Below are 20,883 nucleotides of genomic sequence, written 5' to 3'. Positions count from 1 at the left end.
ACCTCGGAAGGTCATTGAGTCTAGTATTTCCAGCAGAGACAGGGAAGGATTAATTCCATTGTCCGAGGCACTGGTAAGACTTTATCTGGGTACAGTTCTGGGCGCCATGTTCAAGAAAGATGAATTCAAACGGGCCAGGTATCAAGAGGCACGACTAGGGTGATCGGGGACTGGAGATCCCATCGTATGAGAGGAGCCTAAAAGAACTGGGCTTGTTTATAGTCTATCAAAGCAAAGGCTGAGAGGGGATCTGGTTGGTCTCTATAAATACATATGAGGGGTAAACACCGGGGAGGGGAAAGAACAACTTCAACTAAAGGGCAGTGTTGGCTCTAGAACAAATAGATCAACTGGCCAGGAATACACAGAGGCCGGCAATTAGAAGAAGGTTTCTAACCAGCGAATGAGTGAGGCTCTGGAACAGCCTCCAGTAGGAGCGGGCATGGGAGCAAACAACCCATCTAGTTTGAAGCTGGGGCATGGTAAGTTTAGGAATGGGATGGCGTGAGAGGGTTGCCTCTGAGAGCAGGAGACTGGACTGGATGACCCAGGAGCCTCCAGTCCTTTGGTCCTGTGTTATCTGGCCTCAGCCCAAAGTGAAGTCACGGTCAGGCCATTCTGCTCCACCGCTTGCCCTGTTAATGGTAGTCCTGAGCTCCGATTCTGAAAGGCCTCCCTTAGAAGCTGATGAGAGCCACTTCCACCCTCACCACAGTGTAACTATCGCCTTCAACAGTGCTGGTTTGAGACCAGAAGTCAGGCCAATGCTTCATAACAGGCCTCCATCCGCCTGGCCCTCACACCCATCCCCACCACGCACAATTTCACCCACAACACAGTTAAATGTCATGTGATGCCTTCGGCTCCTATCTTTTACAGGCGTGGGAGGATGAACATGGGGTTGACCCTCAGCATTGTTTCTGTTCTCTTTGCAGGGATCTGGAGAGGAGCCGCTCCTAAGGGGCTCCACCCAACTGGCATCCGAAACCTCTGGCTTGGTGTCCGCCTCCCGCGCTGCGGGGTGGCTGCTGATGTGGGTTTCCATGGCTCTCGCTGCGCCACTCCTGCTTGCGATGTGAAACGGAGCGAGCACGCAGCAGGCGGGGACTCTATGCGTGTCTCTTTCTTTTTTTAAAAAAAAGCACTCGTTGGGGGTGGGGCTGTATGTGGAAATTGCCCTGCTCCCTCCCCGCCCCCCCAGCCAACATATTTTATTTTGTAAAATCGAAGGCGTCTCACCAGCTCGCTCCTGGTCACCCTTCCCGCTCTTGGCTCGCTTCTCGTCTCCAGCGCCCTGTAGCGTATCCATGGCGTTGCAGACCCACAGACGGGTCCCTTCATAGAGCCCAGCACAAGAAACCAGAGAGTCAGAGGCCCTGAGCTCTCCTGAGACAGCCGACCGAGGAAAGACTCCTGACAGATGAGCTGTCGGGAGGGTTTCGTGAAACGCTGGCCTACGGGGACATGGCAGGTCTCACGATAGGCCATGCAACTTTCTACACCGTGACCCGAGCTGCGGCAGGACCAACAGAACCCCATCCCTGGCTCAGACTAAAGCCATCATCCACTTTGTCAGCAAGGTGTGGCCTTTGCCCACCAAGGAAGACACTAGGCATCTCTGCGGGGTAGCGCAGAGCCAGGGCCGTTGCCATCCCTGACCTAGCTGGTTTTTCGACATGTCTGACAGCATCCTGTGTCACTGGCGTGTAACTCCCAGCCGAACGCTGACCCTTTTCCCCTCTCCTGTAGAAAACCGTCTTCATGCGTTACTGGTCTTCAGGAAGAAACACGTGTGTCACTTTCCATTTTTTTTGCCAGCGTTGGCAATTCATGGTGGCATCCCCTTCTGAGCCCGGAACATTCTAAACTGGCCCTGTCCAGTCTTTGGGGTAGTTTTTGTCATATCCAAGTGTGAGGTGAGAGTAGGATATATTGTCTCACGCAACGCTAGTCTTTTTATAATCGCTTGATATGTGTAAGCCTCCAGGCAAGAACTGATGTTCGTGTCCCTTGACTCATGTTCACATATGACAGGCGAGTTGTTTGGTCTTAAAGGTTGTGTCTACACTGCATCAGAACACCTGCAGCTGGCCCGGGTAGGAATCATAGAATATCAGGGTTGGAAGGGATCTCAGGAGGTCATATAGTCCAACTCCCTGCTCAAAGCAGGACCACTCCCCAGACAGATTTTTACCCATTCCCTAAATAGCCCCCTCAAGGGGGGAACTTACAACCCTGGGTTTAGCAGGCCAATGCTCAAACCACTGAGCTATCCCTCCCCCCGGTCAGCGGGATCAGGCCGTTGGGGTTATACAATTGCTGTGTAGATGTCCGGGCTCTGGGACCGCATGCGCCCTGATGTCTACACTACAATTTTATAGCCCTGCAGCCTGAGCCAGCGAATATAGGCCAGGTGTGAGTGTTTTACTGCAGTGTAGACACCCTTAGTGACACAAATGACGTTCAGTGGTTTACTTGGTATCTCTCTAGTCACAGAAATGAAAGATGGCCTGGGAAAGGTTCAGCGGAGACCTAGCAACCAACCAACTCACCCACACAAATGACCACTGGGGGATACTCCAAAACCCAGCCGCCGTATGAAATGATCCAGGCACTAAATGTAGCAAGGCATGGCTTGCTCTGCTTCACATGGTTAAATAGTTAACAAGAGTTGCCCTTGTTAGGTTGGCTCATGCCCTCATGCTTCAGACACTAAGTCAACCTCTAAATAATGGGATCTGGGAAGAAGCGTTCTCTATACTTGCTGCTTGCTGGATTTAGTGCACCATCTTCTGTCGGTGCATCAGGGGCTGGGCTGCTGGGCTAGATGGCCCATGGGTCTGAGCCACCCCTGCCTTTCTGTTGAGCTAGAGCATATGATCCTGAGGGTGGTGAGTGAGCCCCTAACTCCTGTTGATATCAGTGGCCGAGCTGAGGGGTCTCTGTGCTGGATCAGGCCCATAGAGAGGTTGGTGAATTGCCCTCTCATTAAATACTCAGCCTGGCTGCCCCACGGAGGTGCCTTTCTTGAGGGCCTCCTGCACTTTGGGCCGCTGGGTTCCAGAAGCACATTCCCTAGGTCACACGTCTCCAGCGCCACCAGCAACAGTCTCCTGCCACGTGGATTTGTTGGAAGGATTTTGACAGGGCCCAGCAGTGGCAGGTAGGGAGCACGAGCACCACCCAATGGAGCGCTGCAAGCACAAGGCCCAGGATAGGGGTTTGGCTGCAGTCCGTTGCCCTCCTCTCCCAGTCCCCTCAGAAGTTGATTTCTTAGCTCGATTGCTTACATTTTAAAGGAAAATTGCAACGGAAGAGAAACATTCCCAGGCTCTTAGTCCAGCGTGAAATATGACCAATTAATACTCACTCTGGAGTTCTGGGCCTAGTTTAACCAAAGCCCTGTTATGTTCCCCCCACCCGGGTTGCAGTGACCAAAGCCGGGCTCCAGTGGTGCACCTTAGCACACTAACACCTCACTGGCCTGGTTTGACAGAGGTCTCAGCTGTCCCAGAGATCTTCATAAAATCAGGGCTTATGGGCAGGGACACCAGGTTTAAATGTGAAACAACAAAGCTGGACCCAGACCTATCCTCAGCTTGGTGTCATGCAGCCAGCTGGGAAGAGGAGAGCTACGGAGAACAGCAGACAATGGCCACAGCTCATGGTACATTTTTCAGTTGTGTTTTTAGTGGGATGGGGTTAGCAGGCACTAGCCTAGCCTATGTAGATCCTGGTAGCACACTATGCCTGGGCGAGCCTTTTAATAATGCGTTAAATCACACGACTAACAGCTGTGCTATGCAAATCATGACCACAGCAGAGGCAGGATTTGAACGCTGACCCAATGACAGCTAGACAAGGAGCTTACCTGTGTACCAGGACGCTACCTCATAAAGAGTCCTTGATGTGCTACACTCCTTACCTTTAAATAGCTGTGGAAATTTCCTGCCGTTCTGGCCGCAGTATCCTGAACTGCCATGCCAACCTTCTTGTGCTGAGCCACGGAATCACGCCCCGTTACTGGTTAGAAGGGTCATTAAAATGGCCGCCTTCTGGGAACTTACCCCACTGTCCAGTTCACGTCCCTGGGGCTTTTGAAGTGCCGAGTTCCCATTTCCTGAGCTACGTGTGTTCTAAGTGAATGAGGGTTTTGTTTTTTTTCCCCTGCAGCCAGCAGTAGGAAAAGTCATTCCAGCCTTCCCTTAACGTCGGTGTGGAGAATTTTAGTCATCACACGCTCGGCAGGGTGGAATTAGCTATAATTAAGGGGGGAGTGGCTCAGCTGGTATAAATTGGCTGAAGGAACTGGCATCAGCTGTCTTGCGTACTCCTGCTTAACGCCACCCTTTTTTGAGCGGCAGAGGGTCGGCTGGCCAGACAGCGCCTGGGTTCTCAGCCTCCAGAAGACTGTGCTCAATTGTTCCTTCAAAACCAGGGCTTGAAAAGCAAGCGGTCACGTTTCACACCTCAGACACGGTGGTTGGTCTTCAGGAAACCGGCCCTAGTTCTTGTAAGCCAAATAGTTATTGTTTTCCCCATGCCACCCTTGCAAGCGCGGCAAAGCCAACACATTTCAATGGCGGCAAAAGTGTCACCCTAATTTTCTTCCCCGCGCGAAAGCCCCATGTTTTATGGATTCCAAACACTGGCAAGTATGGGCGGGGTTAGCCTACAAAAGGGGTCACAGAACTGCAATGGACGTGGATGCCATTTGATGCCTGGATGAAATGAACAAACTGTTGTGTATTTTGTTGGCCATGCTGGACGGAGTCAGCAGAGATCTGGCCGGGAGCCCAGTAGGTTTCCTACACCTATAGGACTGGGGGTTTGCCACTCAATTTAAAAATTCAAAGCTTGTTGATGCTAAGCAATGGCGAGGTGGAGAAGATATGTGTGGAAGGGTTAACACAAGAGTTCAAGCCAACTTTCTCTCTCTCTCACACACACACACACCCTCCATATCTCTTCCCTCCCCCTCCACAAAATGGGATGACATTTTTATATGAACATTTCATCCCTTTTTTCCCCATCAGCATTTGAACTTGAAATTTGTAATGAATTTTTTTATCAACATTTGCAATTTCTTTTTTAATCAGTTCTTATACCCAATGAGAAAATATAATCACCTTTGTTTGGGGGAGGGGGGGTTCCCTTTTTGCCAAGGGCCAAAATGTTGGCAAAAATGTAAAACATCAAAAATGATTACATTTTTCAATCCGCTCCACTAACCAGGGCCCTTGGCGTATCTGCTTGCACTGGAAAGGGGCTGAGACAGCCCAATCCGTACCCCACAGACTTTCATAAGCACAAAGCTACGTACTTTTTAATAAAGCAAAATTCTGTGGCATCGCTGAGCTGTTTTTTCTGATGGGCCATTGCCGGAGCGGTTTGGGAATTCAATCGCCAAACCAACAACGCTACCGGTGAGGAAGCCATTTCTGCGGGAAGGAATAATCTCTGCAATAAAACAAGTGATGGCAGGTGATGCTAAGTGACTGTGTGTGCACGCTCGCGGGGGCGGGGGGTCGAATGGCTGATGTTAGCGTATACTCCGGGGATATACTCTGTACTTAACTAAACTTCTATAAGCATCAGTATTCAAACATGTACATGAATAAAGCACACATGCATTTTCCTGATCCGTCGCTCTTTATTTCACCTCTGATCCCATGAGCGTGGCCAGTCTGACACGCCTCCCCTGCGCTGGCCGGGCTCATTGTGTGAGAGCTGACCATGGTGGTCAGTTTTGGGCTGTGGGTGCCATTGTTTGGGACGGAGAAGCAGGCTCATCAAGCACTAGCCCGAGCAGCTGTCTGGAACAGGTCTGCTGAGGTTGGCAAGAAGGCTGGTGTTTTACTATGTACATTACAGTAGCACCTAGTGGCCCTATCAAGGACAGAGCCGGGTGAGCCTGACTAGGAGGGGCGCAGGGCCGTGAGACCATTGCGCCGAAGAGATGCTAACCCAAGTTCCTGGACTCAATGCGACGGGAACAGGGTATAAATGTGGGGTCTACGTTAGCCAGGGGGTCACCTAGCTCGTGTCACGGTCCCGTCTGGCCTTAAACTCTACGACTATTAACTGAAAACATTTGTGCAGCCTTGGAATGTTAATAGAGACTCAGGCAAATCATGGTCGTCCCCCCTACCCCCGAACCAGCTCCACCTTTGGTTTAAAAGCACACAAGGTTCCTGCACCATTTAGGACAGGGAAGAATAGCTTAAGTCAGGGGTTCGCAACCTTTTGCTTTCTGAGACCCCCTGCTAACATGCTATAAAAATCCAGAGAGAGAGAGAGTGTGTGTGTGTGTGTGTGTGAGAGTCTCTCTCTTCAGCCGTAGCATGTATCAGCAATGATTTTAGTAGACTGCATGGGAGTGCCAAGGGGATTTCTGGTTAAGGAGAAGCAAAGGGGTTTTAGGAACACAGACCACTCAAGCATCTGCAGGAATTTCCCTAGCGGTTGCTTGAGACCACATGTCCATCATGGCCACGGGCTTGGAACGAAAAGCCTATTCCCGTTCAAGCTGTGAAGGCAGGGTCTGAAATCTTAGTCTAGAGCCCAGCGATGGAAAGATGTTAATCCTCATTAACTACCAAACAACAACAGGAAGGGCAGCAGATGTTGGGGGGCGGAGGGGAGGGATGGGGAGACGGGGAGCTGAGCTGGGTTTTTTTTTTTAAACGGGCTCCCCTGCCTTTGAATAATGCCATGGAGCTTGGCAGGCAGTGCAGCCTTTTACCTGGTGCTCTATAAGCCAGGGCCTGGCTGGGTGCAGACTTGGCTACGTATCTGAACAAATGAGTTGCCACTATTACTCAGCCCGGTGCCAGTTTCTTTTAGCAGCAAGACAGGTTCCCCCCATACACTGCCTACGCATAGCCTCTATACCCGCCGAGATCCCCTCAGTGATGTCAAGCAGTCGCCAGGCAGGCACGGTGTCATACAGGGGTTCTCAAACGTCATTGCACCACGATCCCCCCTTCTGACAACAAAAATTACTACGTGACCCCGGGAAAGGGGACCAAGACAGAGCTGCTCCGCCCGGGCTGGAGGGGCAAAGCCGAAGTGTGAGGGCTTTAACCCTAGGCGGGCAGAGGCTGTAATCTGAGCCCCGCATCCCAGGGCTGAAGCCGTCAGACTTTGGCTTCGGTCCTGGGCAGCCGGGCTCGGCCATTTGGCTTCAGCCCCCTAGCAAGTCTAATGCCAGCTCTGGCGACCTCATTAAAACAAGGTTCCACCTGCTCCCGTCCCAGGGTTTGAGAGCCACCGGGCTACGTCATTTAGGGACACACTTTTCCACTACATCGGAATTGGCCACAGGGAAGACTGGAAACTTGGTGTTTCCATCAGGCCAGCTGAAGAGGTACCATTGGCAAGCTCAGAACGGACACTGGCACCAATTGTGCTGTGGCAGCCGGTCTCCTTAAATACCAGGCCCACGGGAGGGTAGGCCCCGGTACCTTGTGAAGAGCGGACACAGCCATGTTTTGAGACAGGGGATCTCACGGGGAAGAACGTGTTTGGTAGCTGGGCAGGAGAGAGAGACACCCAGGCTGCTACAGCAATCTGCAACTTCCATCATTGTGCAGAGCGGTGGGCCCCTCACAGAATAACAGTGGGGGCGGGGGGAGAGGCGGCTTCGTTATATATTGCAGTCTAAAAACACTCGCAGCTGCGCGTGCTGAAAGGGGGGACGGAGTGAAGTGTACAATCAAAGCTGATTTTACTTTTAATCGGCACAAAAGGTTTCAGTGGGAAAGGACAGATGGTTGGCCCCACAGGCCCGCGTAAAGCTCAATGGTATTTTTTGTTGTTGTTGCTAAACTCCTGCTGGTGAACAGGGTCTCCTGGGGAGGCGGGGGAGAGGACATGCTGAATTAAGGACTCATTGTGCTCAGCGTCTAGGTTTGTCGTCATCTTGCCTGATTCAAGCACAGAATGCTACAAGAGAACGGAAGACGCACTGAAACATAGCTCCTCGGCAGGTAGCGAGCGCCCTCAGGCCCTGCCTTCCTAGTGCTGCTAGGATGGCCTAAGGGGCAAGGCACTGGGACTCAGGAGACGCACGTGCCCTGCTCAGCGCTGCCACACACTAGCTGCATGATGTTAGGCACGTGATTTTATCTACCGGGCGCCTCAGTTTCCCCATCTGTAAGGCAGGGATAACAAATCTATCAGCGAGCATCTGAGTTCTACATTTGATTAGCTGGGGCTGAGTCTGGCTTGGAGCTGGCTGGGAGTTGAAGCTAGACAAATTCAGACAAGCAATGCAGCTTACGTTTTTAACACTATGGGTAATTAACCACTGGAAAAACCTTTAAGCCAGAACCCTTTCAATCCAGATGGGTTGTGTGCCTGCAGAATCCGCTCTAGTTCATCCACCGCTACTGGACTTGAAGCAGCAAATAATTCAGGGAAGTCCTATGGCTTGTGTTATGCAGGACATTGGACAAGCATATCACAACTGTCCCTTCAAATCTCTGAATGAATCCTTCCGCTGGCGCTTACACCTGTAGAAATGAACTGATGGTAGCAACGGTGGGAAACTTTTGAGCAAACCTGCCTAGTGGGTACACGCAGGCTTCTGTTTTTTACTAATAAAGCACAGCTGGAAATATCCGAGTTCTTGTTCCACTTGCAGCTACTTATCTAGTGCATTTGTCCCCATTTAGTATCTCAGGGATCTCGGAGCCATGGCTAGACATGCTGGAGACTCCAGCGAGCAGACAGCCTGCCAGACTTTTGGTCGTGTCTGCTTGATTTGAATGGGAACCTAGAGGCCAGAGTCAGATCCTTTTTACCAATGGGCTCGTCTATCTGGCTGAGAAGGCAGAACACGAGCCAATGGCTGGAATGTGAAGCCAGACAAATTCAGTCTGCAGATAAGGCGTAACTTTTTATCAGTGAGAGGAATTAACCTTTGAAACACTTTACCAAGGATCATGGTAGATTCTCCGTCAGGGGCCATTTTTAAATCAAGCCTGGATGTTTTCCTAAAAGCTCTGCCCAAGCAATTATTGTGGGGCAGGTCTCTGGCCTGTGTTAGACAGGAGGTCAGAGGAGAGGATCACAATGTCCCCTTTCGGCCAAGGAATCTGTGAATTGAGTGCCTGCCCCAATGGGTTTGCAGTCGAAACAGAGAAGACCAATAAAAGATGGGAGAAAGGAAGTAGAAGGGCCGAGGGGTGAAATGACTTGCCCCAGGTCACATAGCGATTTAGTAGCAGAGCCAGGATTAGAACCCGAGTTCCCCAAAAGCCAGGTCCTTAACTACTGGCCCACACTGCCGTCAATGCAAGGGAAAAGCAGTGGCACAATGACTTTGACAGGGGATGAGAAAGATGCAATGGGGACGATACTGATGGCCCCTGGCTGCAGTCACAGCACAACAAAAATTTGACAGCTGACACCCAGCTCCCGTAAGGAGAGGATTAACATGGAAACAGAAACTTCCCATCAGCTACTGCAGTGCAAACAGTGCTAGAGCATTAACATGGGTGGAGCTGTCGCATTTTGATTGTTAAAAACGTCATCTTTCCTCACCAAGCACAGAGACAGCTGTTGTTAGCTAACGGGCAGTGCTGGAGGGGTAGCTCTGACATGACAAATGTTCAAAGCCCTTCTTTATAAGGAGGAAGTACAGCTCGTTAACACAAGAGATTTCTGTTAAGAGCAGAGATCTGGGCCAATGGAAACATTGCTGGCCAGACTGCTGACAGCCCCCATCACATCTTGGATGACGGCTGGAACCCACTCCTGACCGGATTGTCAGTGGGCTGCTGACAAGGTTGCTGGAACAATTTGTGGGGGTGCTGAGCGCCATTGAAGCCTGTATATGATGGAAACCACTTCAAGCCAGGCAGTGCTGCAGCTATGAATTGGTCCTGCTTTGAGCAGGGGGTTGGACTAGATGACCTCTTGAGGTCTCTTCCAACCCTGATATTCTATGATTCTATGATTGCTGATAGCATGGAAGCAGAAGCTTGTTTATCAAAGTCAGTCTATGAGGTTGATTTCAGTTTCCTCACAACGCCACCCCATGATCAATTGCCATGATTCTGCCCTTCCTCTTACAGCCCCGGTAATCCCTTGCCTTGGTTTCGATGCTGATCTCACTCACACCAGCAAGAATGGGGAGTTGATTTACTGAAGTCACATTGATGTGAGATTAGAACCAGGCCCCTAGACTGTGTAGGGAGAACTGGACTGCTGGTGATATAACTGGGGGGCTGTTTTGACATGAATAACACCAGCACATTAATTATTATTTGTAATACCAAAGTGGCTTGAAGGCCTTTCCTTTTTTCAGGGGCCGTTCTGACCTGTGTTTGTACGCACTCATTGCATTGCTTTCTGGGTACTTACCCAAAATTCCTGGCAAAACTCTCTGCGAGTACGGCTACACTGCATTGTAAACCCTGGGTTAGTAGAACTCAAGGTAGCAGACCCTGGGTTTGTTAACCTAGGGCTTGAGCATCTACACTTGTTTGTAGCCCCAGGTTAGGAATTATTGAATCCTTGGTCCCAACCTGGAGCTCCAGGGTCTACACTACATTATGCAGGGCTGAGTCCAACCACCTAGATCCCGGACTTCCTAATGTCCTTCCAAAAGCTGGCCACTTGAGCCTTCTGTGGGGCAGTGTGGGGAAACTTGACTGTTCAGAAGATAAAGAAAGTCTGCCTGTAGGATTGTGAAATATTTTTGGCAGACTCCCAGAGCATGAGTCTAGTGGGGGATTGTGTCTACACTGCAAAGCAACAGGACTTGAACCCTGGGTCTTAGCTTGACTCAGGCTTGGAGCCTCCACTGCCATGGGGTTCTGGGGCCAAGCCCTTGGTTAACACCATTTGTGTGTAGACAGAAGTGGGGTGGGTTAGGCTTGAGCCTGAGTTTGAATGCTGGGCTTACATAGGAGATTTAGAAAGGCCTTCTGTGAATCATGGTGGAAATGTGTGTGTGGGCAAGTGTCAAACACCCATAAATCCCTGGGAACTATAGCCATTTCCATAGCATATACTCAAAATGGAGGCCAGACTGAACAGTCAGAGCTTGCTCAGGCAGACAAATTTCTGCTGGAGCTCCTGGAAATAAATTACCAAGCACCTCAGAGGAGGCAGGAAGGTGGTTTCCATTCATATGTGCAGGGATCTAGAGAAGCAGCAGTTAGTGAAATTCGTGCTGCAAGAAGCACTCAATTCTCCTGCAACCACACAGTAACCAGCCGTATGTGTGAGGAAAGAGTTCCCACTCAAACTTTCTCTGGCTTTGTCCACCAGACGACAGAGACCAGAACCTTGGCTGGAATTGTTACTCTGGCATCGGTGTTGCCTTTTGCTGGTAAGTAGATGGACTGAAGCCAGATTTGCAAGCAACGGAGATGGACCTGGCAAAGGGTGTCACATGTGTTCATGAGGCCATGTGGCCGAGGAGGGAAGGGCAAGTTCTGGCTGAAGTCTGAGGTCTTGATGACCTGTTTTATGAAATTGCCCATAGCATGAAATCCTTGGATAGGTAGATAAGGTTCTTCCTTATGTTGTCCTGTCTACATCCTGCTCCAGGATCCTTCACCCACCTGAACTTGGATCCTGGAAAGATCCTGTAAGTCATCATGTCAACACCTGGTCCCCTACCTTGGCACCCAAAAATGCAAGAGAAGAATGAAAACCTTCTCCAAATCAATGTTACCGAAACTGTAGAAAGTATTATCTATTTTCTTCAACATCACATTTCTACACATTCATTTTCTCCCCTCATCTCATCAATGGGGAAACTCAAATGCTTGTGCCATAGCTGTACTGAAGCATTATTTTACTGCTGATCACTGACGGGACGCAGGAAAGAGCCACACATTTGGGTACAGATGAATACTTTTGTTTTAATTCAGATTTTTTTGTGGGGCATGTGAGTTAAACAGATTAATTTTTAATAGAAGCAAAATCTGCCTCAGTTCCTTTAGTTGATAATATATAGCTAAAGGTTATGGCAAGAGAGATGAATGGTAAGAATTTGACTTGATCCCTCTATTGTATTCACAAATACTACACAGCAAGCGAAAGGAGCATCAGACTGCCGACTCTAGTGATGAGCCCATAGAAACATGCTTGGATTCTGCTTCTCTCCTCTTCCCCACAAGAGTAAAAACAGCTCTGGAATGAAATACTCCTCCACCGTCTAGCTTTTACCTGGTGTGCAGAATTAACTTTAAAAACCCTGTTCTCCACTCCCTCTTGCCCCCACTACTTTAGTCTTGGCTACATGAGGCTGAATTTTAGGAACTGTGTACCCAGTTGAACTTCATAATCCGACCAGACTTTAGTAGTACAGAGTGAAGCAGCACAAATGATTAGGGGGCAGTGCTGATGGAAACCTTCATGTTTCATAAATGCCAGGTTCAACTCTGCTTCCTCTCAGCTAGTGCTTAATCTGAAGTTGAAGAGGGACAAAAATAAACAGAGAACAACAGACTCTGACTCTGCAGAAATCCCTGTTTCAAACAGCCGAGCCTACCACATTCTGGGCTGTTTGAGAGGGTCAAGTTGTCTCCTTTTCTTGGTTCCTTGCACATATGATTTGCCAGTTGGCTCCAAAATTTGACTATTTGTGGAATCTTTAGTAGAACTTTAAGAAATACAATCTCTGTGGATGTCAAATTATTCTTCTGATCTGTAGGAAGTATTGATTTACTTGCAAGAACTCTGGGAAAACTAGCAATGAGGATAGGAAATGGAAAGGCTGAGATGATACTTCATCCCTTTACTCCAGAAGCAACAAGTTAGTTGTAACTAACTCAGTGATATGCATTCCTGCCACCTCTGTCACTCCCAGTGCTTTCTAGTTTACTGGTTCTTAAGAATGAAAAAGCAAAGAAAGGCCATCCATGTAATTGTAGGTAACATTCAGAAACACAGTGGAGGTTGGGGGAAAGCTAAGGAGAAACATTCCAGATTAGTGAGCCTGAGGAAGGAAATGAATCTCAAACCCAGATCATTTTCAGCTGACCTACATATTGGTAGGAGCCCTTCGCACAGGAATCTCAGAATTTCTGTGACGAAAGCATAGCATTCCTTACCCTTTGGAGCCAGTTATGGGTGGATCAGGAAATACAGTATTCCATGCTGCCATTCCCTAGGCTGGAAATCCAGGCAAGAGCTCACAGTAACAGTACCTCCATCTGGGTCCTAGCCTGGCAGATGCTAAGCTGTCACAGGGGAATGCAGATAAGAAGCCTGACTCCTGCAGGACCTGGACTCCAAGGGAGAGGAGTGATCCACAGCAGAGTGGCAAGGATGTCATCTATATGGACATCTCTATGGAAGGGTGTTGTCCTTTCCTGCAAATCCACCTGGCCTCTATGCTCTGCCGCTCTCACCTAACCCACCAGAGCAAGGCTGGTGCTTGGAAATCTCTGCTAGGAAAACCCTACAGAGGTATCCTCCTCTGTCCTACCACTCCTATGGTTTTTCTTCCTGCCAACTTGGTGGGTCACTGTAGCCCACAAAAAGTATGGTTGTCTAAGGCAACAGGATCTAAGGAATAACAGGCAGAGCAGCTAATAGGGAATTGCTGTTGAAATTCTCAAGACACAATGAAAAGGCGGAGTAAGAAAAGTCCTCTGAGTTAGGAGGGGGCAGGAGAACCATCCAATCCGGATGTACGTCATAGAACTCAACCATCCGCTGGCTATGGGTTTAGCATCTCTTTACAAACTAAGCTGAAAAAAATACCCCAATGTCTCCTTGAAGGGGGAAAAAAAGCCGGAAGCAAAATAAAAAGACATTTTAACCAGATTTTCTACTTTTTATTTCAGAAGAAAGTTTTGCATTATTTACTTTGTATTTATGTACATGTACTTCACATTTGTGTTTAAAATGTACCGACTTCCCATGATTCTCTTGTTCCTGCTTAAATTAGCTGTTATTTTACAATACAAAAAATTATACCAAAAAACTGCAGTCCTAAATACGTGTATGTATAACACCCACAATCCCCAGCAATGAAATAGTTTACAATACTTACTCGGTATTTACATATGAATGCGATAAACGCTAAATTATACATATTAACAAACTAAGCTTGAGTCAGAACACAGATAAGGACTGTAAATAACTACAGAACAAAAAAAATGAAGAATTAGTTCAAGGATCTTAGCGTAAAGAACATTTAGTGTGCACAAATTTCAGAGTAATATAAAACCTACTTTTTTTTATTTTTATTTTTTTTTAAAAAATGGACCAATGTATTTTACACTCGTCCACAAATAGATTGGTAGTGGGGTTTTTTTTTTCCTGGTGAGCATTTTGGAGTGGGTGGATAACACAGGGGGAAATGTCTTTAGTATCTGGAAGACACACAAAGGTAGCTTATTGTTTTAGAAAGACACAGTAAATTGGCGACAATCATCCTTATCCAGAAGCAGAATAAACAGCGTGAGTGTTATTGTAGGCATTACTGGCACGTGATGAACTTACTTATTTCAAGCAACTAGAACAGAAAGCAAGGTCATGACTAAAATTATCTACAGCATGTCAGAAAAGTAAAAGCATCTCTTATCCCTCTTTTGCCCCCACTGCACCCCAAAAGCTAGTGCACATATATTCAAAAATGGAGATGGAGATGCACCTTTGCATATGAAACGTGCACATTTCTTCACAGAACCTGATCTTCCAGCTTACTTTAGGAGTGCGTTGTAAAACAAACTGTTGCATTCCCAAATGAAGATTTAAGCTTAACCTTCCCCCACCCCGAGATTACTATGGAAACTTAGATGGCTTAGTTTAAAAGTCGCTCCTGACATGTACCATCAGTTTTTGTTTTAAGTTCAGTGGTGGAGCATACACATTTACAGATACAATATTTAAAGCATTGTGGCAATCCAATAGCCAACAGATTCAAAGTTCCATTTGACACTCCATCCTGAATGTAGGCTTTTATGAAAAAGAAAAAAAAATCTCTAACGTTCATGTCAGTTCAGGACGGAGAATCAGCAGTCTTTGAATTGGCTGCCCTGGTTTTATTTCAGTCCCTTGGGGGCGGGGGGCATGTATTTCACTAAAGGGTCATTGAAGCTAAATTTAGGATTGGCTAGATGAACAGCCATTTGAGAAAACCCACTCTAAACCCAGTAAATATATAGTTTGGTACAGTTTTGCCAGACAGAGAATGACATACAAGAACTTCTCGGCTCTCTATGAGCTGAGGGATGAAAATATTGCATCCTACCTTTAAGGAAGTATATATCTGGCACAAGACACCTTTTATGGCCTGTCATTCTTTCCTATACAATATCACCATATTTTGGTACATTATATATTGGGAATTCACAGGCACCATGCACATCTGTACATTGGCATTTTTGGTACGGTATGTTTTTAACCCAACAGCTCTAAAAGAGACTCGATGGGTAGGTGTACCCATAAATCTTCCTCTGTATACAAATTACTGACAAACATGACTGCAGGGTCTGCCTGTATCCTATCATGCATGCTAAAAAATTCCAAATGAAATTCTGGTGAAACACTGGAGCAGGTTTGTGAACAAAAATTGGTTTCAATTAATGTATTTTTGTATCCAGTGGCAGGTTGCAACATTTCCAGTTAAAAAGAAAAAAAAAAAGTCTCAAAGAATAACAATGTTCCCAGTGACCAGTGTGAGACCTTGTATATCAAATTTCACCCAGGGTTATAAACCCCCTGAAAATAGTGATTTGGAATGGAATCACTAGCACAATCTTAATGAACAGCACGCCAACGACTTTATAATCTCATAATAGTGGCTGCTTTAAGTATAAATATCACCTTCTCTAATTGTTCTTTTTGAAATGGAAGAGCTGTATTTCGAACTACTTTGCTTATATTGTTCAAGTGAAATGCATTTAAATCCATTAAAATGTCAGATTATGCCCTCCTTGCTTTCTACTGCCAGATATCAGGAATTAATTTGATGACTTTTTAAAGCTCTGGAAAGTTACCTAATCATCATATGAAGAAGATAAGACAAAACTCATACATCATTTAAAATGCATCAAAAAAACATTAGATATTTCTGTTTTATATACACGCTAACTCTTTCCACATTCTGCACACTACTGTATAGTTTATGTACAAGTGCAAAATCAGTGTGTTATTTTTCATTTATTTACAGAATTACAGGTTGTTGTTTTTTAAAGAATCCCCTCCCCGACCCCCAATCATCCACTTTTGATGTTGGTACATTGATGAAACACCTGCAGTTTGTTTTCTTCTCCCCATCTCCTCCCCTCTCCTCACTCCTTCCCTGATAATTTGTTTTGAACTGGGATGAAAGTCCTTGCAGCTGAGATATGTATGAGAGTTCTCTTTTCCCTTGTCCGTATGGAGACGAGATACAGAGCAGGGCTAAAGCCGAAAGGATCTTTTTGTTTCATTTATATTAATAAAGTCTTATTCCTCTATTTACAGTTTTTGGCTCAATTAAACTTAATGTTGATCAATGTCGCTCATCTTCCTTATTTTTAACATCTGACCCTTAACTCCTTTCTTGAGAGCGTTCTGGGCACACTTCCGCTATAAGCAATTGAGACACAACAATCTGAGCGTAAGACAATTCTCTAAAAGGGAACAGAAATGATTTTATTTTTTAAGTAAAAATAATTTCACTTAATGGCCCCCATTTAGCAAAGCATTTCTTTACAGGGAAACACCTAAGCATAGGCGTAACTTTAGGCACCTGTTTAAATGCTGTCCTGAATAAGTATGGACTTAAACATAAGGTGAAGAGCTTTTCTGAATTGTAGCCCATGTTCGTTTTCCCAGTGTGATGGGTAATGGAGTAAGGGTCTATGAATTCTAGATCTGCATCTGAACTGAACATTTGTGAGGTAATTAAATATACAGGGGGGAAATTTTATCTTGTGTTATTTCTCTGGTGTGTTCTAGCCCGGGGCAGCACTATAAACAAGGGAAGTTGCAAGTTCTTTTGGGAGGTGACTCTGAGGTAATCTGTGCACCAGCTAATATTCAAGTTGACTGAAACCCTTCACTCCACAAAGTTTCTCCTTATCACCCCCTCCTGAGGGCATTTAACTTGCAGGTTTAGAAATAGATTTTAAAAATGATGGGTTTTTAACAAAAATTTTTCTGGAGTGTTGTTGTATTTGTTAGGAGAAGATTCATTCGAGTTCTTGTTTGTAGGTTTGTGGCCCACCAACTTACAATCTTTACCACCACCACTATTGTTCTGAGATGCACAGTGATTTATTTTCCTATTCAAATGTTACACCTCAAAGAAAGAATTCCAGTTTTTTGAAAAACCTGAGGGATATGTTGTAGATTGCCAAAAACACAAAAGAAAAAAAAAAGATGCAGTTACTTCAGTTTTATCTTGGGACGAGGGCATTAACATCAAACAATATTCAATAGTTACTTTGCAGTTTACATTTTTTCCTCCAATCAATTTATTTTTCAGTTCGTAAGTAATACCCCAGCCAAAACCAGACTCAACCCCAGTGTTCTGAATGGAACTGAACTTACTATAGTTATTTAACAACTATACCTTGTTTGGTACCTTAACACAACAACGTGTATCAGCATCAACATTGCAACTACTCTTGGCTGTGGTGTGGTAACAAAGTCTGTTAGTTAACAGTTACACTTTGGGTTTAAAAGCACTGGCGATACTGAGAATCTGCAACTCCTCTTATGTCAGATTCTAACAATTACAAGGTAGGCCGAATTTTGAGTCTAATAAACCTTGTCAGCATCATTTTGAGGCTCAATTGCAAAAAGAGTTAGTAAGTGTAATAAATCCCTTGCTACACGAAGCCCTCTTCTACAACTACCGAGTGTATCCTGTCAGCAGTAAGTCTCCCTCAGATGTCCAAGGCAGCTACCTCACACTGTACAGTCACTGGGGGTAATTCAAGATTGAACATTCAAACACGAGGCCAAACAGAGCTACTATGTTTTTTTTAAATTAAAATCCTCAGACCGACAAACAGGGAAGGTCAAATAGGCAGAAAAGGACTCAAAAGGTAACACCAAGGGATAATTAGGTAGCAGGCCACAGGTACACACAACTTCCATTTATGCCAGCTGGGAAAAACAGCAGCGTTCACATAAAATACAGGACCTCAATTCCAGTTTCCCCCCAAGATGCTGCCACCAGGTTAAGTAGTTCCTTGGGTGGGAAAATGCCCTCATCTTCCCTGACTACAAATGATGCATTACAAATGGCACAGATTGCCTTAGGTGGCTAATTAATTTTTACAGGAACATAGGAACACAATTATGTAAAAACCTGCGTGTACTAATTCCCTCACTTCCTAGATCTGCTGAAGTCTAGGCACTTGTGTGCACGTATTTCAACTGGATTAAGACAACAGAAACACTAATGCTTTAGAAAACTACATTCAACTTTGCAAATATTGAATTCAGCGTAAGCAATGTATAATATTCAATCTTTGCTTCATTCTTTCCTACCTTGATGCTATATGTTAAGCTGGACCGTATATGACAAAAGAGCACTAATTAAATAATGTGGGAATAAACAGAAAATCTTTGAAATTATTACATCTGAAAAGAAAGCGACGATGAAGTTTAATATTGTTTTCAGGAGTTGAGGGCTGAGACTTACCTGGAAATGCGGCATCTTTTTTTTTTTTTTTTTTCCTTTTGGCACAGTTTGATAAATATATGTACTATAATGCTCTTTCCATGCAGAAACCTGAGTGTCATTTATGCTTGTACTTCTGTTTTATTGACATTGACCTTCAGTGGTGGTGATTAGAGGTTACTGGACGTGAAATAATTTTTTTTTTTTAAACCAGGGGGGAAAAAAGGTTGAACCATCCAGTGGCATATGTCAGTAAAACTTAAGTGGAGCAATTGTCAAACAAAGCCAACTATCAAGTATATGAGAAAAAAGACTGGGCTCAAGGAAGTTGCGTTTTCCATATATTTTTAGTCTCTTTTGTGTCACAACTGTAAAATCTTTCTTCTCTTCCTCCTCCTATGTGTTACTGGTGTTTAAAACCCTAGAGAGACAGTTTATGATGTCCATGCATCAAATACAGGTTCCTGGCTGTGCTGGGGGCTGTTGTTTCCGATTTCGTACTGCTCCTGATTTCTCTTTGTAGGCAATTGGCATTTGTTGTGAAACGTCCACCAAAGCGCTGGCCACTGCAAGACCTGAAGTAGTAAATCAAGGTGGTTACAGAAGTGAAAGTCTGTGGACTGCAGTTGCATAAAATCTTATCCAAAAGGTGATTGATTTATTTTTAAAGAAGCATTTTGATTTGCAGATTAAACTTGACGGGGTACTCAGAAGCAAGCTATTCAATAATGTACGTTTCCATCAAAGCAACTGCTTCCTGTCACCCGCCAAAGATAATCTTCTGAACATAAAAACTGGGATATTAATTTAAACCGCTTTTATTTGAAGCAAGTAATCATTCCACAGAAGAACAGCAGTTTCCTTAAAGAACTTGGTGATGGCAGGTCCATTATGCTTCACAAGCACTCTGCAACCACACCTCCCTGGTCTGAAGACTAGTCACCCTCCCAAAATAACCATAGATGAGAGAAAACCAAAGCATTTACCTGGACATCCTTGAAGGTCTGGATCTGGCCTCTATTTAATCCAAATCCCTAATTACCCCATCCCCCCGCATTTTGCAAAAAGAGAACTCAGAAGCAATTTACACCCTCTTCTAGTCCCATCCTCCCCTCACCACACTTACTGACTTTGCTGATCGCTAAAGACAAAGATCTTGTCCTGACCATCCTCCAGCTGCAGGCAACAGAAGCTGTTCCAGAGGCTATCTATAGCTCAATTCCTCACAAAGAAACCATTAGCTGAGGGGCTGGGAAAAGCTTGTAGTTTTGGGGGACTGTGTGTGAGAGAGAGAGAACAATCACATCTAACCTGATTTCCCTCATATAAAAAGTGTTAGGACAGGAGTAGGAAGAACAGCATCCTACTGCCCCATGCGCCCATCAGAAGAGAGAAAGAAGCAGGGCATGGCCTTTGAAGGTCAGACAGGTGGACCTCTCTCTGTGAGGGGAGTGGGGAGGCAAATAAGGCCCTTTTAAAAGTAACTATTGAAAACTTCCATCCACTTGTGGCCCCTGTATTTTACCCAGTGACTGGTGTTCAGATGAAACGTATCCCTATTTCTTCTAAAAAACCCTGAGGGGAAAACAAAGACAGACACCACAGCATATGGCTCTAAATTTTCACCAGTGATTACCTTGCACAAGCTCAGTGACGAGAAAAGCATCAAACCTCAGTTACAGTAAGTCTAGCATTTTCACCGTTAGCAGAAGTGGCCTGGTGAACCCTGCATGCCATTTGTTTAGGGCTTAATTATGCCACCCTAACTCAAACTGAGCAGGTCCTTACTCTGCTAGTAAGCCCATCCATTTCAAAGAGCTGACTGGAGGAGTAAGATTCAACCCAACTGGAGTCAAACGGAAGAATCTAACCTGTAGTAAATTAGATTACCTACTCTGTAAAATAAATTCCCACTGACTGGGGAATTTTATGCATTCCTGACTTAATCTGTAAGACCCAGAGACCACGGTGATGGGCACAGTATAAATACTGAGACAGATTAGAAACATGTCAAAGCATAATGATATCATTCACCTGACTGCCCTGGTGGCGGGATACCTCCCATTCCTCGAGGCAACCTCACAAATACTGAGAGGACTGCTGCTCTGTTTCCAAAACAGGGTTCCAGAGCTATTGGTTTCGGAACAGTCTGTAGCAAAAAAGAAAAAGAAAGAACATTGTTGGTTTGTTCCCTCCATGTTCCCTCACCCTTTGTCTTGTTAGATTGTACATTAAAGCTTCAGGGCATGAACTATGACTTTATCTATGGTTGACTAGTGCCCAGCACA

General features: G+C 45.7%; 2 protein-coding genes across 2 annotated transcripts in view; one reads left to right on the top strand and one right to left on the bottom strand.

The window, feature by feature from the left end:
* GFRA4 (GDNF family receptor alpha 4) overlaps positions 1 to 5,642 on the top strand; it is a 145,078-nt gene extending 139,436 nt beyond the window's left edge. The window contains exon 8 of the mRNA XM_005291472.4: positions 936 to 5,642. Coding sequence (XP_005291529.2) covers positions 936 to 1,079 — 144 coding nt within the window. The 3' untranslated portion in view covers positions 1,080 to 5,642. The remainder of the gene's footprint in view (positions 1 to 935) is intronic.
* An 8,141-nt stretch (positions 5,643 to 13,783) lies between these two features.
* Positions 13,784 to 20,883, bottom strand: part of ATRN (attractin) — a 256,101-nt gene continuing 249,001 nt past the window's right edge. Inside the window, exons 28-29 of the mRNA XM_008169620.4 lie at positions 20,630 to 20,744; positions 13,784 to 19,170 (exon numbers count right to left, since the gene is read on the bottom strand). Of these exons, the coding sequence (XP_008167842.3) occupies positions 19,046 to 19,170; positions 20,630 to 20,744 (240 nt within the window). The 3' untranslated portion in view covers positions 13,784 to 19,045. The remainder of the gene's footprint in view (positions 19,171 to 20,629; positions 20,745 to 20,883) is intronic.

The sequence above is a fragment of the Chrysemys picta genome, chromosome 5 (genome assembly GCF_011386835.1).
Source record: "Chrysemys picta bellii isolate R12L10 chromosome 5, ASM1138683v2, whole genome shotgun sequence".
NCBI classification, from domain to species: domain Eukaryota; kingdom Metazoa; phylum Chordata; order Testudines; family Emydidae; genus Chrysemys; species Chrysemys picta.
Note: the sequence above shows the minus strand (reverse complement) of the source record. Positions and strands in the feature narration are given on the sequence as shown.